The sequence below is a fragment of the Argentina anserina genome, chromosome 5, assembly GCF_933775445.1.
Source record: "Argentina anserina chromosome 5, drPotAnse1.1, whole genome shotgun sequence".
Classification (NCBI taxonomy): Eukaryota; Viridiplantae; Streptophyta; class Magnoliopsida; order Rosales; family Rosaceae; genus Argentina; species Argentina anserina.
In genome coordinates, this window is record NC_065876.1 from 23,283,199 (window position 1) to 23,303,891 (window position 20,693).

The 20,693-nt window shown below is 36.2% G+C and overlaps 2 protein-coding genes across 2 annotated transcripts; both read right to left on the reverse strand.

Moving 5' to 3' along the window:
* Positions 1-6,114: 6,114 nt before the first annotated feature.
* Positions 6,115-7,580, reverse strand: LOC126793276 (transcription repressor MYB6-like). The gene is made up of 3 exons (XM_050519742.1): positions 7,268-7,580; positions 7,017-7,146; positions 6,115-6,916 (listed from the first exon to the last, which is right to left on the reverse strand). The coding sequence occupies exons 1-3, from the start codon at positions 7,398-7,400 to the stop codon at positions 6,277-6,279; spliced, it is 903 nt and encodes a 300-aa protein (XP_050375699.1). The 5' UTR covers positions 7,401-7,580; the 3' UTR covers positions 6,115-6,276.
* Positions 7,581-9,665: 2,085 nt separating this feature from the next.
* Positions 9,666-18,303, reverse strand: LOC126793348 (O-fucosyltransferase 9-like). Its single transcript, XM_050519840.1, is given in 12 exon segments — positions 9,666-10,011; positions 12,159-12,188; positions 12,190-12,231; positions 12,999-13,186; positions 13,462-13,629; positions 13,733-13,898; positions 13,985-14,117; positions 14,120-14,184; positions 14,382-14,579; positions 15,373-15,451; positions 17,695-17,766; positions 17,987-18,303. Coding segments are annotated over 12 exon segments (1,323 nt in total). The 5' UTR covers positions 18,060-18,303; the 3' UTR covers positions 9,666-9,902.
* Between the last annotated feature and the right edge of the window lie 2,390 nt (positions 18,304-20,693).

The window sequence follows — 20,693 nt, forward strand, 5'->3', positions numbered from 1 at the left end:
TGATATGTTAACCTCTGAACATCAGGTGTCCACTAAAACTATAATGAAATTCTTAATTAGAACCCTCAAGCAATGTATGACGGTCCCTACTAAGGTACGGATTTTCATTTTTTACCAACTTTCCGATCGAGTTTTCACATCTCCACCGTCTAGTTTTTAGGTAATAACGTATAGATCACCTCTACAAATTTTCTGTCAATTTAGTAATCGTTAAGTCACTCAAAACTGTGTTTTTCTATTATACACATGAAAGGTTTAAATTCGGCAGATTTAATCCGTTCATTGGTTTTACTTAATTAGTTGCCTTAACGATTACCAAATTAGCTAAAAATTTTACAGAAGTGATTTATACGTTATTACCTAAAAATTGAACGGTGGGGATGTGAAAACCTCTGTATCGGTGTGTGTATATATATATACCCCAAATGCAGTCCAGGTGAGAGTGACGATACCCGTTTAACGGCGGGCTTGGCATGCAAGATTAAGATCGATGATCAATCAGATGTATAAATTATTGTTGCAACTCTGCCGCCCAAGGTGACTTTATTTTCTCGCTTCTTCACACAATTCTGATCCCAAATGAACTGTATCCTTATTCTTTAATCATTTGCCTACCAAAAGATCATAGAAAACCAACACTGCATTACCTTAATCGAGTAATTAAATTAGCTAGTCAATTCAGATTAGTTAAGCAACTGTGCTGGTGGCATGGATAATGACTTATTAGAGAGCCAGATATTCAACTATAACCAACAGATCAAAACGTACACTTATCTTCAAATGGGATTGAAAACTCGTATGTTAATTGGTTAGCTTAAATCTGAATAAATTCCCCATCCAAAAATTATATTAATGTAAGAATCTCATACCATACCTCACTGTATCTGCACATGCCCAAGTGCATATAATCCTCAAACTCTTTCTTCCTTCTGGATTCTGAGTCATCACCCCCACCACCACCAAACCCTTAACTAATTAACCAACTGTTTTCATTTCTTTGGCTACTTTGTAATTTTTATAAATAGATCGGTTACCTACCTCCCAAACATGTCACATGTACATTCTTTTTTCTAGTTTCTTTATTTCTCTCCACATGAGATGCTTGATTAAATTCCTTTCCACTCAATTATTTATACCTAAAGTTATTGTATAGATAAATATTGGTTTATACTATATTTATCCAAATACACCACATCAATCAATCGTGTTTATATTCTTCGATCTCTCAAAAGAAAGAAAACAGTACGTATATGAAACCCTAGCGGAAATCATTCACTTCGGTGAATTCCACGACGATCATAGTTGTCAGCTACGTGCCACCAATTTCACAGCCGAATGTACTAAAGTACGTTGTGTTTCAAGTGTAAGTGAGTTTGACTACTTGGATCATATTAATTGATGTTTTTTGATAAATAATTAATGAAAATGTTAAAACATAAAATGTAACATAAGTGGAGAGTTTGGTTAGGGCAGCACATTTGTTAAAAGCTACATAGCATGTAAGCTTGCCTTAACGACCGATTCGCGCTTTGGAAGCGGAAGCGCGATTCCAGAAAATGAGGGTTTGGGAGCGCGATGGAAGCGTTAGCTTCCAAACTGGAAGCGCGGTGGAAGTGTTGGCTTCCAAATTGGAAGCGCGATTCCTTCCCTTCCCTTATTTCATCAATCAATGTCTTGAGTCTCTTCTTGTCGTCTCATCTTCTTTCAATTTCTTCAAGCGGTTAAAGATGAATAGCATCAATTGATCTAATGTGTAAGAGAAAAGAGAAAAAACTGGGGAGAGATATGAAGAAAATCTTGACGAGACAGAGAGAAGACAAACTTTTTTTTTATTCAATTTCATCTAGTGATGTCTCTTTAACTTGCACGTGGCTAATACAGTAATACCTTCACACTATACTGGACCTTCTTTTATTTAAATTTTGAAAGGAATCTTTAATATTGCTATAACAAGGATAATCATGGTTTAGAAAAAAAGTTATTAATAGTTATCTAAGTTATTTTAAAACTGGATAAAATAATTAAAAATTAAAAGATAAAAATAGTATATAATATATATTTATTATTCTGACGCTTCCAAAACGCATCCGCTTCCTTAATTTTTGAAAAAAATCGCTTTCTCGTTTTCAAACGTTTCGCTTCCACGTACCCGCACCCGATTTCATGCATCATAGGTTAAAAAATAACCCATATGTGAAGTTTGACTGTTGCAACACATATATTAACACAAGTGTCTCAAGATATCTATTACGAATATGAATCATGAAAGTATGTTCTATTGATCTTTTAGAAGTTAGTTTTAACATGTCATAAAAGTTACCACACAGATAAATGGTTTGTGGCAGCCGAGCGTTCATAAAAATGTTGCTTTTTAATCAACAAATTAAGAAAATCAATCACTTATTAGCTAATGTTGCATTACATGTCACCTATTAGCAAATGTTGTATTACATATATGGGACAAACAGATGCGACTGATCATCCAAAAGGAAATGCATCACCTACTAGCTAGTAGCTAGCTAGCAAACTATAAAGTAGAAATGAAAAGGGAGTTTCTGCCAATTCGGCAGAGACCGATTCAGCCTTGACCTGCAAGGCGTCGTTGCCGCCGGGTAACTGTCACTCAAACTGCCGTCACTGTATGTTTAGTCGTTCATCGGAAGACTCTAATTTTACCAGAAAAAGAGAATGATCGATCATGATCTTTCTGTTTCTTCTTTTTAGTGTTAATGGACATGCATGCATGTCTCTATTGGTACGTAGAGATAGATCTTCCATGGGATCGGAGCCTTTCCACTAAAGATTATACAAGCATTTGCCCCACTGCCACTCCAATCGATCAGCAAAGCAATAATAATGTGAACAACTCTCAATCCTACCAGCTTGAATGGCACACAATTATTCAAAATTAAATTAGATTACAAGAGTTGGTGTTTCTTGGTGGAGACTTGAGCCTTGAGGGAGATCCGCCATTCTTCCTGGACCCTGTGAAAAGATTCCATGTCTACACGTGGTTTTATTATTTTACTTCAATCATTCAAAAAAAAATTTCCGCAAATAAATACCATATATGGTTGGTAGGTCTACCTATTCCCATGTTATCACTTTTCATTTTTTTCTTGTCTATGTAAAGGTTTCTAGAACATAGATCGAGTTTGTTTTCGGAAAATACTAATTTAACTGTTCGAGAAGTTCTATGGTACGTCGATCATTTGTCGAAAACAAAAAGGTTTTTGTTGATACATTAGGTAATTGGTTTCAAACTAAATTGATGTACGTAGAAGTCGAGTACGTACGTTGTTTACTCATGTACTCGTATACGGATAACAATTGTATTGTCTTTTACAACACAAATATTTTATATGTGCACCTCATTAATTTCTTCAAATAAATTGACATAAACACTTTCACTCTTGATACTAATTAAGATAAGATTCTAGGAATGCATATGGTAATGATACATGCAAAACTTTGATTCATGTAATACTAATACAGCCAAGAACAAAAATTGTTTCCCTTAAGGTTCTCTCTATATTAAAAATCAAATCAGCACTTTAATTTCGATTCTTAATCACCCATGTTATAATTCGATACACATTCACATAATGGATGAATTAAAATACAGTTATTTACTTGCTTTATTCCAAGAACAAAACTTTACTTTTTCTCTAGCTCCCATTTTACAACCTGTTCACACTCCCTAATTTGATGCTATAGCAGAAGTAGTGGTGGTAGTTCATATATATGGTCAATATTCAAACGAACAAATTTAATATAAGAACCAAGAGCTTTTATTGGCAACTGAAGAACAAATCTGAGTCCTAGGTAAAGTTTTCAAATGGGATTTTGCATGCGAGAGGTATACATAGACTATGGACTTGTTAGTGTCAAAGACTTGGTTGACGAAGTTTAATTTGTCGATTGGAATTTGATTCAGGTGTGCGCCACAAACCTGTTCAACATTAGTCTAAGTTTAGGATTGGTGGGTGTTTTTTTGTCACTTTGAGTTTAGGTTCTTAGGTTTGGAGAATTTTAAGAGATAATTTTTATTATCGGTCATTCAAGTGTGTTATATTTATGCTGATTGCTAAATAAAATCTTGTTTGTCTTCGTACTAAAAAAACATTAGTCAAGTTAACTAAACTCGGGATTATTATGTCCATGCCACGGGACAATTTCGTCTGCATAAGAATTTGATTTCGGCTAGTGTAATCATCTTCTGTTTGTTTTAAATGAAATACAAATACCAAGTAAAAAGTTAATTCCTGAGAGATCAATTAAGAATTTACTAAACAAAGAAGTGATTTTACATGACAAACTAACTAATGGATTGACATTTTTTTGTTTGTTTAAAACATACATGTAACTGATGTAAGTGGATCTTTGTAATGTAGTACCAATATTGAAAAACATAGAACTGGTTTTTGTTTTTGTTTTTTTTTTAAATGAAACATAGAACTGGCTTAAGATGACAATTATTGGTTGGTAAGTGCCTAATTAAGTGGGATATTCACGGAACCTCAACATTTCTTCACTGATTTATATGGCAGAAACCATTTCTTCTTCATGTACAATCAACTTCCATGTTCTTGAAGAAATGTGACCTCACAATTGAAGTTGCCTTGCAATGCAATGCAATCCAATAATACAGCCGTCCCTACTCCCTTGTATAGGTCACTCCGTACGAAATTCCTAAACAAAGAGTGAATAAGAAAAAGTGGCCAAATTAATCAAATAAAATTATATATTTTCGTATATGGAACCTCGATCATCATCTTTATTCATTAGTATAACGAAAATATGTAGAAAATTCTTCTTGTAGAAGCCACTTCTTAGAGAACTTCAACGTCTTTATTTTACAGAAAAGAAAAATGTAAATTCACTCCATTGAAGTTGCCTTGCTAGCAGGTCAATAACACAGTCGTTTTTTCACGTCACTCTCTACAGTTCGTTTTCTTAAAAATAAACAAGTGATGAAAATAAACTAATATTGTGAGCAAAGAAAATTAAAAAGATATGTAGACCTATAACATGCTAATAAGTCGATTGAGGGTGGATGGCTAGGTCGCCAAGTTAGGTGGTGTGCCATAAAGGTTGTGTAACTTGTACCATAACTAAAAGCATATCACTTATTATTAATCGTCTAGTGGACGTTAGGTTATTAGCTAAGAGAGTCGGATCGATTTTAATGTTATTAGAGAACATGGTATCATGAATGCTAATCCTCCACCTAAATCTGCCTAGAATTGGTTACGTACATGTATAACTTTAGGGTAAGGTTGATCCATACCAGATAAGAAAGTTAGGCTCATATTTTTATTCCAACCAACAAAGTGGGATATGGGTTGATTGATTGATAAGTTTATATTCCTAATGCCATTACTAGTACACAACTTGAGTTATTTCGAGTACATTTCTGATTGAGCAAGTGCCAACTAGATTGTTTTTGGTCTTTACACAAACTATAAGGGGAAATTTCTATTAATGAATCTTTGCCTAATTCAAGTTCTTTTTTTGTGTTCTAAGAAGCCACGCCGTACACTAAATTACCACAACCCAAATTGTACTTCCATCAAAATGCTAGTTGTCAAACAAATCTTTAGGTGTGTACCTTGATCACATGTGTACCATGATCGGTTCGATAAACTCTAAACGTCAAAGTATTTCTACTTATAACACCAAAAGTTCAAAATTTGATACCTAAACATTCTAGCACATAATTAAGCGGCTGTACGTGGATATACTCATCACATACATAGTTATATGACGAAATTTGTAACATAACATGTTACATGTTTTGTCTAAAGGACAAAGTTTTAGACACTAAACCACATGATATGACATAGATTTCACTGGAAAGCTTACCTTTCTTGAATAGTAAAGAATCAAAAGACAAATTTTGAGTGGGAATGCCGAGTCAACAAAAATGGAACAAAGGAAGATATGGAGATACCAATAAGTTATTCTTTGCGGAAAATTCTATTATATATTAATATATGTTATACATCTGATATCCGATGATTAATATTGTTTTATGAGTGTAATCAGAAAAATAAGAATCGTTGTCAACCGTCAAATGTGAGATATATAACATATATTGATGTATGGTAGATTAACTCATTCTTTGTTGTATATAATAATACAGAGTTACATTTTTCAGAAAGTGAATTCAACTGAATTTATCTTAAACTGTGCCAAATTCATCTATAACAACGAAATTTTGTATAATCCCAAAAAAAGTAAAAAAAAAAACACAAAAAAGAAAAGAAAACTGGACTAAGGATTCAAGGGTCTGTGAAATCTGTAGAATCTATTTGCGCACTGACAACTCCTACATGCCTCACTACTCTGAAACCCCACCTGGCAACACAGACACACCGCCGCCGCCTGAGCAAACATCTCGTAATTTTTATGAGTCCGGTGAGTCAGTTTCGACTCGGCCGAGTTTCCGGAGGATGCCCGAGTTGGCTCGGACTGAAACGGCTCCAGCCCTATAGAAAGGTCCAAGTTTAGGTCACCACACTTGTACATGACATCTGGCTTCTGTTGTTGTTGCTGGTCTTCTTCTGTTGTTGTGCCACTGCTGCTGCAATTGGCCTCTTCTAAAGTGTTGGTGTACTCTTCTTCTTTCTTGGGTTGGAACAGAAGAATCTTGCTGCTGTTGTTGTTGTTCTTGAAGTTGGTTTGATCCATCAGGCTGTTAATTTTCTCGACTGACAAAAACGGCGGAGACCCGTTTCTGAAATCCAACCGAGAAGCTGCCGCGGTGGTAGCGGCGGCGGCAGTTTCGTTCAGGGGGCGGTGGGTTTGAGGGTCGAGGCCGCGGGTGAGGAGCTTTCTCTTGATGTGGGTGTTCCAGTAGTTTTTGATTTCATTGTCGGTTCGTCCAGGTAAACGTCCCGCAATTAGAGACCATCTGTAACAGACATAACAGATTTTCAGGTTAAATTTCCGGCAACAAAAAACAGAGCAGACATGAAAAAACGAAAACAGAGAATTGGGTTTGTGTCTATTACTTGTTTCCGAGTAAGCTGTGTAGCTTGATAATGAGCTCGTCTTCTTCTTCGGTGAAATTCCCACGCTTGAGATCAGGCCGGAGGTAGTTTATCCACCTGAGCCGGCAGCTCTTGCCGCATCTAAGCAACCCTGTTCCACATGAAGAACAACTCTCCATTAAGCAATCGAAACAAACACGAAACACAGAAATGAATCACGGGTTGTGAAGCTTAGGTAGAAAAGAACTGAAATTTGGAAAGAGAATGAATACCAGCTTGTTTAGGAAGGGAGCGCCAGCAACCCTCGCCGTGGATGCGGATGTAGTCGATGAGGCGTTGGTCTTCTTCTTTGGTCCAAGCTCCTTTATTTGTATGAGCTTTCTCACAACAAGGTGACCTCCCCATAATTCCACAACAACCAAATCAGACAGAAACAGAGGACAACAGAAGAAAAGAGAGAGCTCTGAGTTGAAGAGGAAGAACAGTGTATGGATAAGTATGATATGTGATGTTTTGTCTGTTTCAGCTTCCAAACTGAAAGGATAAGAAGGGAGGGGGATTTGGGTGTGAAGGAAAATGAGGAAAGAAAGGGAGGGGGGGGGGAGATTTATATGAAGGAGAAGAGAAGAGAATGGAGGAGGGAGGGCAATAGACTCGGAGGGTTATATGAATAATGAAGGTGGGGAAGGAATTGAAGAGGGGAAGGATTTGACCGAGTTGGTGAAAAAGACGAGTGGTTATTTAGTGGTTACGGATTTTGGTAGGTAGCTCTACTTTTACGTCACATTCGGCCCCTTTGTGGGCTCTCTTTCCTTCTCTCTCTCTACTATCTCTTTCTTCCCCCTGTTTCCGAGTTAAGACGGTCGGAATCATTAGATTTGTCCGATACAAAATTTTTTGGTTTGATACCAAAGGTTACTAGCTTATGTAGATTTATAAGCTTATTCAATAGAAAATGTATTAATCATTCATATAGTACTTTATGTATACAATTTTATGTTGTAAAATGTAAATAAGTGATCAAATTGATCATTAGGAATATATGATTATTACATTTGTCAATCGACCTGAATTAGTAAATTGTGTGAAACTACGAGTATAGTGTCTGACGTAAGGTAGTTCGGTATGTTGTACACTTATACATATAGTATTTTATGTTGTGAAATATAAATTGATAAATCGAATGTATCACCAGTTATTTGATCTAAAAATATATTTTTAGCACCTTACAATTGAATACTATAGAATAGTGAATTGATTGTCGAATTATTAGATTTGTTTGATCGACCATAGTCAATGAATCATGCAAAATTACAAGTATAGTTTCTATTGTGAGAAGGTATGTGTGATATGTTTCAATTCACACTTTCTTCCGTATGGTACATAAATATATGTAATTTAATGTTGTAAATCGTAATTCATGAATCAAATGTATCGCAGTCAATCCGTCTAATCTCTCCTTGTCTTTCTAGATTGACTTTGAGATTTTGGTTGCTCGTGCTTCTTCCAAAGTAGAAAAGAGAAACTAGCATAGGTATTTCCATGTGAGTTCTAAATTTTGAAGGGACAAACTTGACTGCCCACCTAAACAAGATCCCGTGGGCTGAGGTTTGCCTAATTTGGTTGTGCCTCATCATTTGGGGACTTGTTAGTCATTTGAGTTTGAGATGCACCGTGATCTTTATCTAGACGACGAGACCTGAGAAAAGAGGTAAGAAAAGGAATTTTCGTGAGTCATATTTTGGGCGGTTGCTTATCCTTTGTGATTCTAAAAGAGGATTTCTTGTCAAAAGAGGATGAAGAAGGGTCCTCATGTGAATACTCCAGAATAGGGAAGTAGACGTTAAACTATCATCGAAATTTTATTTTGATTTTTTATTGTTCTTTTTTTTTTTTGAAAGGGGATTTTTTATTGTTCTTTTGGTATAAGAATCAAAATTCACAGCACATAGCAGCACGCCAACTATCATATATACGAGCTTGTCGAAAAACAAACTGTCATATATACAAGAGAACTGCGTCATAGTCAACAACAAAAAATGGTAACATTAGAAACAAACCGAACAATTGAAAGGTTTTAGTCTTTTAGAATAGCTGGTACTTTGGTAAATGTTCATATTGAATGTACGTAATTACGTTCAAAAGACTCGTTAATTTTTTTTGTACTCCTTAGTGTTCCTTGCATAATAAAAATAGGAATTCAGTGTGACATTATCAACGGAGCTTCTCTTCCTTAATACAAACTCAGCAGGAGTACGTAACCTCAAGTATGGTGAATTTACCCGACGTAGAACTGAACAGGTGCTGGAATGGGTGGAAGCTCTATTTGCATGAACAAGTTTTCATTGGAGTTCACATAGCTTTCACCTGAAAATCAAATTGTCCCAAATAGACCCCAAAATTGGACTACTTACTGATGATCAAAGGGAGGAGCTTCATAAGTTCACAAGTCAAAACCATGCCATTGACATATGCCCTGCAGGAGTATTCCCTCCATAGCCATAGAACCGCATGCATAGCCATAGACATCAATGCTTGATGTACCACACATACAAACTCAAACTCTCGACAGTCGACTGAAACCCGAAAGGAAAAACCCGGCATCACAACATATTTTACAAGTCCCAAGAAGCAGTAAACATCATATATGAACGGACCAAAGAAAGTAAATTTTTTGATGTAATACAAATTAATTATATCGGTTAATGTCCATATACTATGAATGTGAGTACCAGACTACTGATCCAGCATGGTTACTAAACCAATTGAGTATCTTGTATACACTACCCTCTCTTCACAAATGAAAGGATACTCTAATAATGAGTGATGCACTATTTTGGTAAAGATAAATGAATGATACAATAAATTACAGGTGAACTAAGAATTGTAAGTCTCTACTGACAATTTTTACGTATTCAAAGTCAATGTTGTTGTGTTACTATTTTCATATATAGCTTCTCCTTCCTTACACATACAGTCTGGCATGGGAAATGTATAAAGTGACGCACTGGGTTTCCTAAGGGAGTGTTTGGATAAAGAATTTTGAGGTTCCAAGAAATTTAAAAGTGAAGCGATTTGAAAGTGAAAGGTTTTAAAAGTGACGGGATTTCAAAATGAATTGACTTGAGGGATGAATTATTAAAATGACTTGTTTGGGTCATTTTTTTTATAAAATGGATTTAAACTTGGGATTTTTAACATATTTTTTTTTTAACAATGCTAATCTCTTCTTTTTTGTTTTTTTTTACTTTTGCTCTATTACTATCATAAATAATTAAATTGAAGAACTCATATTCATAGTTAGAATTTAACATCGAGAGTAAGCTATGACACATTTGCCACATCTCTTTGTTCTTGATGCGCTGTTGAGCTCGATACCTTCGATAGTCAGCAAACAAATTCATCGCTAGTCGATCATGAAATGCAGTCCACTCATTAATAGCTTCAACAGTTCTAAGCTCATCTTCATTGATTTCTATTGGCCTCAGCACCAACTTACGATCAACTAAATTTAAAATCTGCAACTCTTCAGCTTCTAACAAAGGATCAATATGCTTCTCAATCCGTATGAAGTTGTGTTACACACAACAAGCATTGATGATTTCGTAGACTATGTTAGTATTGAGCTCAGTTTACATAAGTTGTGTGTAAATCAATGGAGTTTATTTCACACTTTACATGACTCAGTAGGAGGATTGAATTGAGAACAAAGTAATTGTCAACAGAAGAAAAACTAATAAAAGCTAATGCCATGGACTTCTTTCTCCATTTCTTTTTAAAATTAGATTAGACCAGAGAACAAAATTCGCGTATAATCTCACAATACGTTGGAAATGAGCAAAAGAGCATTTTGTATCAATTTCTTTCCCATTCAAACTCATGTTATAGTAGAATTTAGACGGTTCTAAAAGTGTGTCTCAACACAATGTTGACCAAAATCAGCAGCAACGTATTATAAGATTGTTTAAGCAACTACCTAGCTACTCTGGCAACAAACACATGTGACGACAATGTCGAGGACATCTCCAACAAGTACCTGGGATGAGGTGTGACCAAGGACCTCCTAACAAGTCCAATTAATAAAATCAAATTTTAACTTTGGCAAATCAAAGAGAGACAGAAGTCATAGAACTAGTGCAGCATGATCACAAAACAAAATAGTGGAGATTGCAACTAGTGCAGCATGATCACAAAAGACTTATGCAGTTAGACAGTGTCCTTCCAATTGGAGCATTATCCAATTTTAGAATCTAGACAGGGCTTAAACAAACTCTGTTCTCCTCTCATACAGAAGTAATAGCCTTCTTTTGTTAACAAATTCGCCTTATTCTTCTTTTGTTAACAATCTAGACCTAGAGCTTTAAGCCGATAAACCCCATAGCTAAAGTCTACGCACACTGTAAGTAGCAACTCTATTATGAAAGCAGTCATTCCCATTTGTAGATACAAGTCTTTGTCTTCACCAATTTGTTCACTCATTAAAGAGCTATCTTGACTACTTACGATATTCATTATTACAGCCTAAACCAACCAACTTCTATTGTTTCTCCTCAATCTCTATATTTTTCATCTCCTATAGCAAAACCATCCTTACATAAGATCAGAGCATAAGACGTTTTCTGGTCCATAAACTGCTCATAACTAGATTGAAATTTCAAGGCTACAAACAACAAATTATGCACAGATAAATTGATGATTAACTCATAAGCTACAGACCCTCTCTACCACAACCCTCAAAACCCATAACAAGTTATGTACCTCATAATCAAAACCCAGAATCTAGAACAAGACTGAAGAACACATAAGATAAATCGCCCAAATTGGAGATATGAACACGCCAAATTCATCGACAGAACCCTATATTACAAAGAGAAACACAAGCCCATGAGTATAGAACAAACCTGACAAGGAGCGATTGATGGAGATGAAATTGCGAGAAATCAATCTCGTTTCGGTGGCTTGTGGAATTTCAAAGGACACCTCTCGAGGTGGAATTCAGAACAGGGACTCTCCTTCGTTAAAATCTCTCGATGTATCCTCTCTCAAAATCGCGGGTCATTGATAATCCTTTCTATATTTTTGCCAAACGAGAGACAAGTGGGAAGAGATTTTAAAGTCCCTTATAAATGTCATCTCCCTCCTTGAAATACCTTACCCAAACACACCTTTACTTCAACACCCTTCTGGTCACTGTCTAAGCATGTCTTGCATCTGTCGCTTAAAATCTTCCCATCTACAAAACATGAAATGTGAATGAGAACATGTATTTTGTATGCCATCTGTCAGCGCAAAAAATAAGGGTGATGACAAAAGGAGTAAAAACTAAATTTCACATTTGTGTAATAAGCTTGATTAAACAACCACGTTGTCCCTTTAAACAAGTAGACAGTTAACCTTATATGAACCTGTTTGATAAGAGGTTTATACAGATTAAAACCTTTCCTATTCATGTTAATTTCAATTCATGTGTTCCATTGGCAATGAAACTGAACAACATGAAATTGAGATATAGATTATGGTGAAAAACTGTTACTACAAATCCCCTCTATAAAACAATTTGGATGGTTTTGTTTTCTCATTGCGTGATAAAAATATGAAAGACGCCCAAACTAGAATGTAGCAGTGAAGGCAAGCAAATTACGGAAGACAATCTTGTCCAAAGGTGTTAACTTTTAAGGCTACCGGAATGTGATGTACTTTTTAAAGACAATATAATAACACGGTTTTTTTTTTCTTTTTAGACTTTTAATTCCAAACCTATGAGAAAGGAGGAAGATGGGGACTTACGAAAAAATATAAAACTTTTACCAGCCAGTAATATAGTGCCCGATTTTTTTGTTACCGAGCATCACACATTCTTAATTACATGAATGAAGAACTAACGCAACTCACATACGAAATCAAACCATAAGTTAAAAAAATAATTAAAATTCAAATTATCTATGCAGCTTTAACATCTCCTGGTCATGGCTGACCGGCGATTACTAGCGATTCCGGCTACTGATACTAGGATTATCAAACATCAGTGCCAATTTACGCTTATCAGGCTTGATTGTCTTCGAATGTCCTCCATAAAGATAGCGCCTGTGGCCCATCAGGAAGTGGGGAAAATTACCCCCCTGAGTGGTGACAAAAACTTCACTATGGAGGCACACCGTGTAATCAAGAGCAGCCAACCTAGATGAGTGGCCCTACATCAGAAATGACATTTAAAACAATCAACTAACACTAACTATTAAACAAAGCAAAAGTAGCCAATTAAAATGTGGCCCTACTGTAAAATGGCTATTGTAAATATTTCACTAGTCTCAAGCCATCTTAATTTTGTGAGAGATGCTGTATTTGGTATATTCCCTTTTATTTTATTTTATATATATGGATCCGCAATATCGGCCTACCGGCCAATATGTTTATGAGACTTCATGACTTGTAGAAACGCATACCACCACTCTTTGACGAAATGTACCTTTAAAGGGGCAAATTCTTCTGAAGTGGCCAGTGTGCCTTTCATGTGCAAGCGTGGAAACATCTGTTTAAGGGGAGCCATGTACTTTTCTGCTTTATAAATTTTACCAGCCGCAATGTATACTGAGGTGGTATTATCAAATCCCATGCCCCTGAGCATCATTCCTACCTACATAACAGATATTACATTAGTCACCTTGGTAGGATAAGATTCTTGTAAAGGTCTGATATTGTAGTTTACAAACAAATTAGAAAAAACCACAGCTTTGCACCTCTAATGGTGTTAAAGGGCATTTCCCATCAATACGATTTGCACCTGGCCTTATTATTCTACTCCTCCTGAATTTTCCTCTCCAGCTTCTTTCTCGAGCAATATCCATTTCATGTTTCTCTTCTGCCCCACCATCATATTCACAGCATGAAAATGCAACCATATCCGTTATCAACAAGGAACCAACATTTAGAACTTGTGGAAGGTCTAACTGTAGTTCAGAAGTTCTAATATAAAGATAGAGAATAAGACCTCTTCAAAGCGAAGATGTACTGAAACATATTTGCCTCTACTGTCGGCGCTACTTTTGACCATTCGATCAACCATTTTATCTGCAAGCAGCCTTATTGAATCTGAGAATCTCAGTGCTTCAAAATTGGCTAAAAAAGGGTTTGGACATCTGAAGGAACTGCATGAGCCAATCTATTTGAAAAAGGTGCAAAGCGCACGGCCCTGAAACATGGATTGAGGGAAACTATATATACAATATAACTCAAACACGACTGAAAATAGATGAAGATATAATGAGTCACAGACATAACTTAGAAAGGAGGTAGACTAAATCACATTATATGATATATGTTAAGCCAGATTGCCAGAACATATATGGAAAACAAAAATTGGAATAATGATAAAGGTAGAAGACGTACCCCATATCCTTTAACTTCGGGAGGACCTTACGGAGATAGTGAGTTGAACTTGACCAACCTTTCACTCTCAAATTCACAATGTTGCTTATATTATTGTCAAACTGCTGAAGTATATCTTCTGGGAGTTCCCTGACCACATTAACGTGATTTCTGAGAGCATGGATGAAGAAATCCTCATCGAATATGTTCCCAAAGTGACTGCAATATGTTGAAAATAAAGGATCAAAATGTTGCATCATTATCAAGAGGGGCAAATTATAGTCAAAACAAATCATATTTTGAATGCTTAGCTTCAGATGTATTGTAAGTATATAGAAAACCATGTACCAATTACACTGTATCCTACATGTATATAAATTCGAATCTTTTTACCGTCTATCATAACTATCTCTAGTTATATCTGTTTTCTTCAGTTTTTATATCTTATGTATTACAAAGTTGGAAAAAGTATCCCTAACAACATCACTTCATGCGGTACAAAGACTTCAACCCAGAATTTCCAACATTATCATTTCATAAGTATCAGCAACAACACTCATTTTCTATTTAAATATTTAAAATGACTAACAGTTTACCTGATTTATTAGTAACAGAATAAGCTAAAGTTTACAGCCCTGTGCAAGTAACTAACTAGAAAAGATAGTGCAATTGCGCAAGGAACCAGGAAAAAGGTGGGCAAAAAGAGACAGACATGTTACTGAACTTGGGATAAAACTATTAGTCCATTACTGAAGGCAACACTGAGGAAGAATGCAACACAACAACAGAGGAGGTTTAAAAACTCTAATTTTACAATACTATGTGTGGAGATATCTTTACTAAGACCTATATGGAAATCAGTTACTATCATTTTTTTTCTAAATGCAGCAATTAGTACAAAAGGTGATCTTTCCAATTCTTATTTTTCAGCACTAACCTGTTAAACTATTTAGAAAGACTAGAATATAAACACCAGGTAAAGATGCAACTGAAAATTAAATTTGAAAATCACCTCAAGTCCCTCCAAAGATGAAAGATCGGAATCAGAAGAGTTGCATTTAGGAGTCCAGCCACAGCAACTGCATCTAGGGCTGGACTTTTTGACACCGAAAAAACCGAAACCGGTCATAACCGAACTGCACCGAAACCGAAAAACCGGAACCGAACGGAATCACCGCGTCGGTGTTAGAAACCGAACCGAACCGAGAAGTTGGTGTCGGTTATCGGTTTCATGCTTTCAGAAAACTGGTGGAAACCGAACCGAACCGAGAATTGAGATGTAAGGTTATAACTTGTATTTGATGAACATATGTAATCGATCGGGTGCTTATGTAAAACATAGATTTGGTAATAAATATATACATGTAGAGATATGTGATTTTGTACAAAGTAATATATGATTTTGATTTTTATATGTGTACAATCATGCATATGCATAGAGAGATCTAATGTAATGCTTATGGATTTTGTCAACTAGCCCTCATGTTAAGACAAATATGAACATCTGGTGATGAAGCTCATGAGGTTTAATGTTTATTTTGGTTAACTTGTTGTGTTTCAGCAAAGCACAATAATTTTGTTTATTTAATATTTGAGTTCTTGATTATTTATTTGGTGAATGTATTTAATTAAAGTATTGAACTTGTAGCTTACTCCTTTACTTTTAATCATTATATTTTCATTAGTTAAGTACGAAAGGTCAATAAGGATATTAGGTTTTATAACCGAAACAAAACTGAAACCGAACCGACTTATAGGTTAACCGAAACCGCGGTTTCTATATATATTTTTCGGTTTCGGTTTTGGAAAACATAAAACCGAAAATTCGGTGTCGGTTGTCGGTTAGTGCTCATAAACCGAACCGTTGACACCGAGTCCAGCCCTAACTGCATCACATATCTATTGTGAAAATTAAAAAAGAAAACAGTTCGGAACTAAAAGGAAATAGAATAAGATAAACTAATAAATTATGACACGAGCATGCAAAGCTGTCCTACTCAAGAACTTCAGGAAAAGTCAATCTTTTCTAAGTCCAAAGGTAACAATGAGTGGATTTGGGTGGGCGAATTCTGGAATGAGCCCGACCTCAGAGAGCCTGTCTTTTGTCCTATTACGTGTCATTCTGATATTGGTTATTCAATTATACTTTCTACTCTTTTGTTTCTTTGGTTGAATATTATGGATTCATGGGGTCTGTTTTGCCCTCACGGCTTGCACTCCATGGAGCATTCTCTGTAGCAAATCTAAAAGGCTTCATGAGATTCATAAACTCAAAAGGGTGGAGCTCAGATTTCAGACAAGCCTGGGGTTTGGCATACAGTAATCTCTAGCTTCAGATTTCAGACTCCTCCACCATCGTCGTCTCTCGATTGTCGAGCTCATCGGACTCTTTCTTCAAATCCCAATTACTCAAACACCAAACCCCAAACCCAATCTCATCTCTCTCACCCAATTACTCAAGCCACAAACCCAAATCCCGATGTCTCCACCACCGCCACAACCTCCGAGCAGAGATCAAAACTCAAATAAACATTTCATTTGTGTTTCGCCGGTCACGACAGCGGAAAGTTCGATTTGTTGACAACAGATATTATAGATGTATATCAGAATTTTCAGAAAATAAGGGGTTGAGATCGAACTGGTATTTGGGATTTGGGACATTAGTAAGAGTGAAAGGGTAATACAGTCATTCCCATGGCCAGGAAACTTTGGGCTCTTCGAGATCGGGCGCATAGCAGAATGCTCCGTAAAGTTGATACTCAGACACCATACTTATGGTCGCATCGGTCACAATTGCTTTTATAAACACAGCTGACGTAAATAGGGGATAATCTACAGTCAGACAGCCGAGAGTCTAGGAACTCCAGCATGGTATGTTTCTCAGACTATTGACTTGTTGGTTGTGCCAATCCAACCAACCACAGACTATAAATTTCTAGCCAAAGTAGTTATGTAATTTTTGTAGCGGGACAACAATGTTTGATGCTCCTCATTGTTGCCAATCGTATCGACTACAACGAATTGTCAATACAACAAACAACATAATTTAGGTTGATTATTCCATATGTATATAAATTAAGCCTCATGATAAATAAAATAGCCTTGCTTTTCAAATCCAGATACTTAGGCCATCACTTAACACCACCAAAACGGAACTATAAGTCTCCTACAAGTTGGTGATTGGTCACAAATTTCATTCAATTGATTTCTATCTGTAAAGATCATATCCATTAAAAACATGCATTGAAATTAGAGCCCTTGAAATAATACTCATTATGATTAGATCAATAATTCTAACCATCAAAAATTAAATGCTGCTTGAAAACATTTAGACCTACCGATAACCGTTGCTGGTTCAACCCACCGTTTGCTTCAATTATGAATAAACCGTTTGACTTTGGTAATTCTGTAAATGAAAATACTCTAGTTAGTTATTCATCTCAAAAAAACAAAGCATTATCTTCCCACGGCAGCATGTTGAAGTTCTCCAGATCTAGAATAAGTAGTCTTGTTGGTCAATTAACAGAAATATGTATTTGGTACTCACTTCTGATACGTACAACCACATTAAAAAAAAAAAGAAAGCAAGACGATTTAAAGTAAACTGAACAATCTAGTATACTAACCTGCTTTCGGAATGTCTTTTGGAATACAAGGCTTCCATACTTCATGCACCTTTGAGTTCCACACTCTCATCATCTGCAATTACATTTCAATTTCGGCAGATTGCAACTCGCATAGCTCATTGTAAGCAATCACTCATCACTCACCGACACTGAAAAACTAGCTCCGTGTAAATACAGTAAATTCTCTATCGAAAACACACTTGAGTCGAAATCTCATATAGCTTAAACAAGTCTCTATAATCTCAATTGCACATGCAAATGAACAATGCACATCAAAACTGAACAAAAGCACACAAAAACAGCTGCGTTATCAGTCCGAAAATTAGGAGTGTGATTAGTGTCGGCCTGCATAAAAGGCCAGAGCCTCTGGTGGAGGGAGAGTGAGATCTGGTGGTGGAGGAGCTGAGGGTGCTGCATTGAGTGGTGGAGAGAGTGGTGGTGGTGGGCTTAGTAGGGTGAAGAAGGAGGAGGAGGGAGGAGATAAGGGAGTTGAGGGGAGGAAGCGCGTGGCGCGTGGGGAGAGTGGGGAGGCTTGAATCACGGGGGAGTGTGGGTGGTGGATTGCTTTCATTACACACTTGTTCTTTTCTATAGTGGGACCACGCGCGCTCACGCGCTCACACACCTGGTGGCTTGGTGGCGGTATTTTGAACCGACATCGTGAGTTCGTGACGACTCGGACTAGAGAGTATTTGCTGAAGAGTAATCGGTGCGGGTTGCCATTAGCAAATGGTGTAAGTTGATTAAATTTATTGTGTATTATAACGATGTTTACGTTTTAATTAGGTTTGTGTAGAGTTATTTGGTAGTGAGAGTTATAACAATGATGAATAAATGAAAGGCGATTATTATAACCAAAATAACAGTAATAGAGGTTCCAGACAACATCGAGTAAGATATGCAATTATATAGAATTTTTTTAAAATCATGACGAAATGATACTCGAGCGTCAAGATCATAATCACAGGCTAACAGATAAAAAGAAAAAAAAACTATAAAAGATTATTAGAGTCAAGATTACAATGGCACTCAAATAGATAAAAATAACATGTATTACATGAATCAACATTACTGAAAACTTGGTCACGGAAACTTGCATGATCAGCTAATGTGTTAACTCCTCTAAAGTCAAGAGAAAATGGTATTTGGAGACGAACCTTGTAGTAACGATCAAATATAGAAAGGGAATATACTACACTATTGCAAAAAGGGGATATAGTAATGATATTTGTAAAAAGGTTCCTCCTAATGCAAAATGCTTAGCAGTGTAATCTTTTTATGCTCATATATCTTTATCACTACCTTCCAATGTGGAAGAAAAGAAAATGTTCTCTTTAATTTCTCCTTCTTAAAGATCTTGCTTTAAAAAAAAAAAAAAAGAGTACCTCAAGTTCCACATTATCAAACAGTCGTTGGTGCAGACTATGCAAATCTATCTGCAAATTTTTGCTTCTTAAAACTGAGTGTCTTCATAAATGTACCTAAAAGTTTAGTTACACTGGTTACCAAGTGGTACTCTCTGCTTTATACCCAAGACTTGTACTGTGAACTAGAGCAGCAAAGGCACCTTTTCTATTTACGATAGATATAATATCGATCAATTCCATTTCTGCCGAGGACAACAAGTGCTCAAGAGAACCTGTATTACAACTTGATCCTTGCAAAATCACACTGAACTTTCAACTCTTCAAAAACCAGGAAGAGGAGAGTATAACCCATCCAAACAAGAAATATACGATCAGCCCTAGCTTCCACCATAACCCTTGAGGAAGCACATTTTGTGCTGTCAAATATACTTCACAACATATGGATATGGCTGGATACAGAAAACTTAGCAAATCAAGCTTTGAGTTCTTTACTTGAATATTAACAGGGACAAATGTTTAGCATTCCCCTTTTTAATTTTAGCAATTTTCAATAGTGGGAAATGGAATCAATGGATGGGTGATGAACTTCTTGGCAATAATGAATGGAATGGAGATAAAAGTATCATGCTCAATTGACTAGCTTTGAGCAGCAGAGATGGAGCAGTGGTGGTGGTGATGGTTTATGGTGATGAAAGATGGTTTCTAAGGTGGTGGTTTTGGAGGAGATGGAACAGTGGTTCTGACTTCTGAGAGATGGAATGTGTAAAGAAGGTGCTCGGGGAAGATGGGTGTGTTGAAAACCTTGTAGGTATGAGATCCTCATAAAACGAAAGAGAGAAGTTGTATGGCCGAAGGAGAGGAAAATAGCTAGCTCTTTCTTCTTATGTAGGAAACAAAGGAACAACAAGAAAATGACTGGGGAGAAAAAATTATTGTCATTGATATAACAAAAGCTTTAAAATTTGATCTGATGAACAGATGAAGCAGGATAAGGATCACTTGTGATGAAAATTACCGAAGAACTTAAAACTTAAAAGCAGTAGGCCACATAGGTATATCTCCAAAATTAAGGCCATATTCTCAATCAACGGCGGGGCTATACGGTTGTCTAGGTATATTATGGTATATATTACATTTGATGATGCTGGGGTTAGACAGCAGGCCACTGAATATTTCAATCTCAGTACAGCTACCAAAAAGAAAAAACACTATTTCTCTGAGCTCCTTGTTTAATGATAGGATGCAAACTGTACATAAAGCTTCCAAATCCCATGTACAAATTAAATTCCAAAAAAAGATGTGTAAACTGCTGGCAACAAATGCATTAGATTAAGATGATC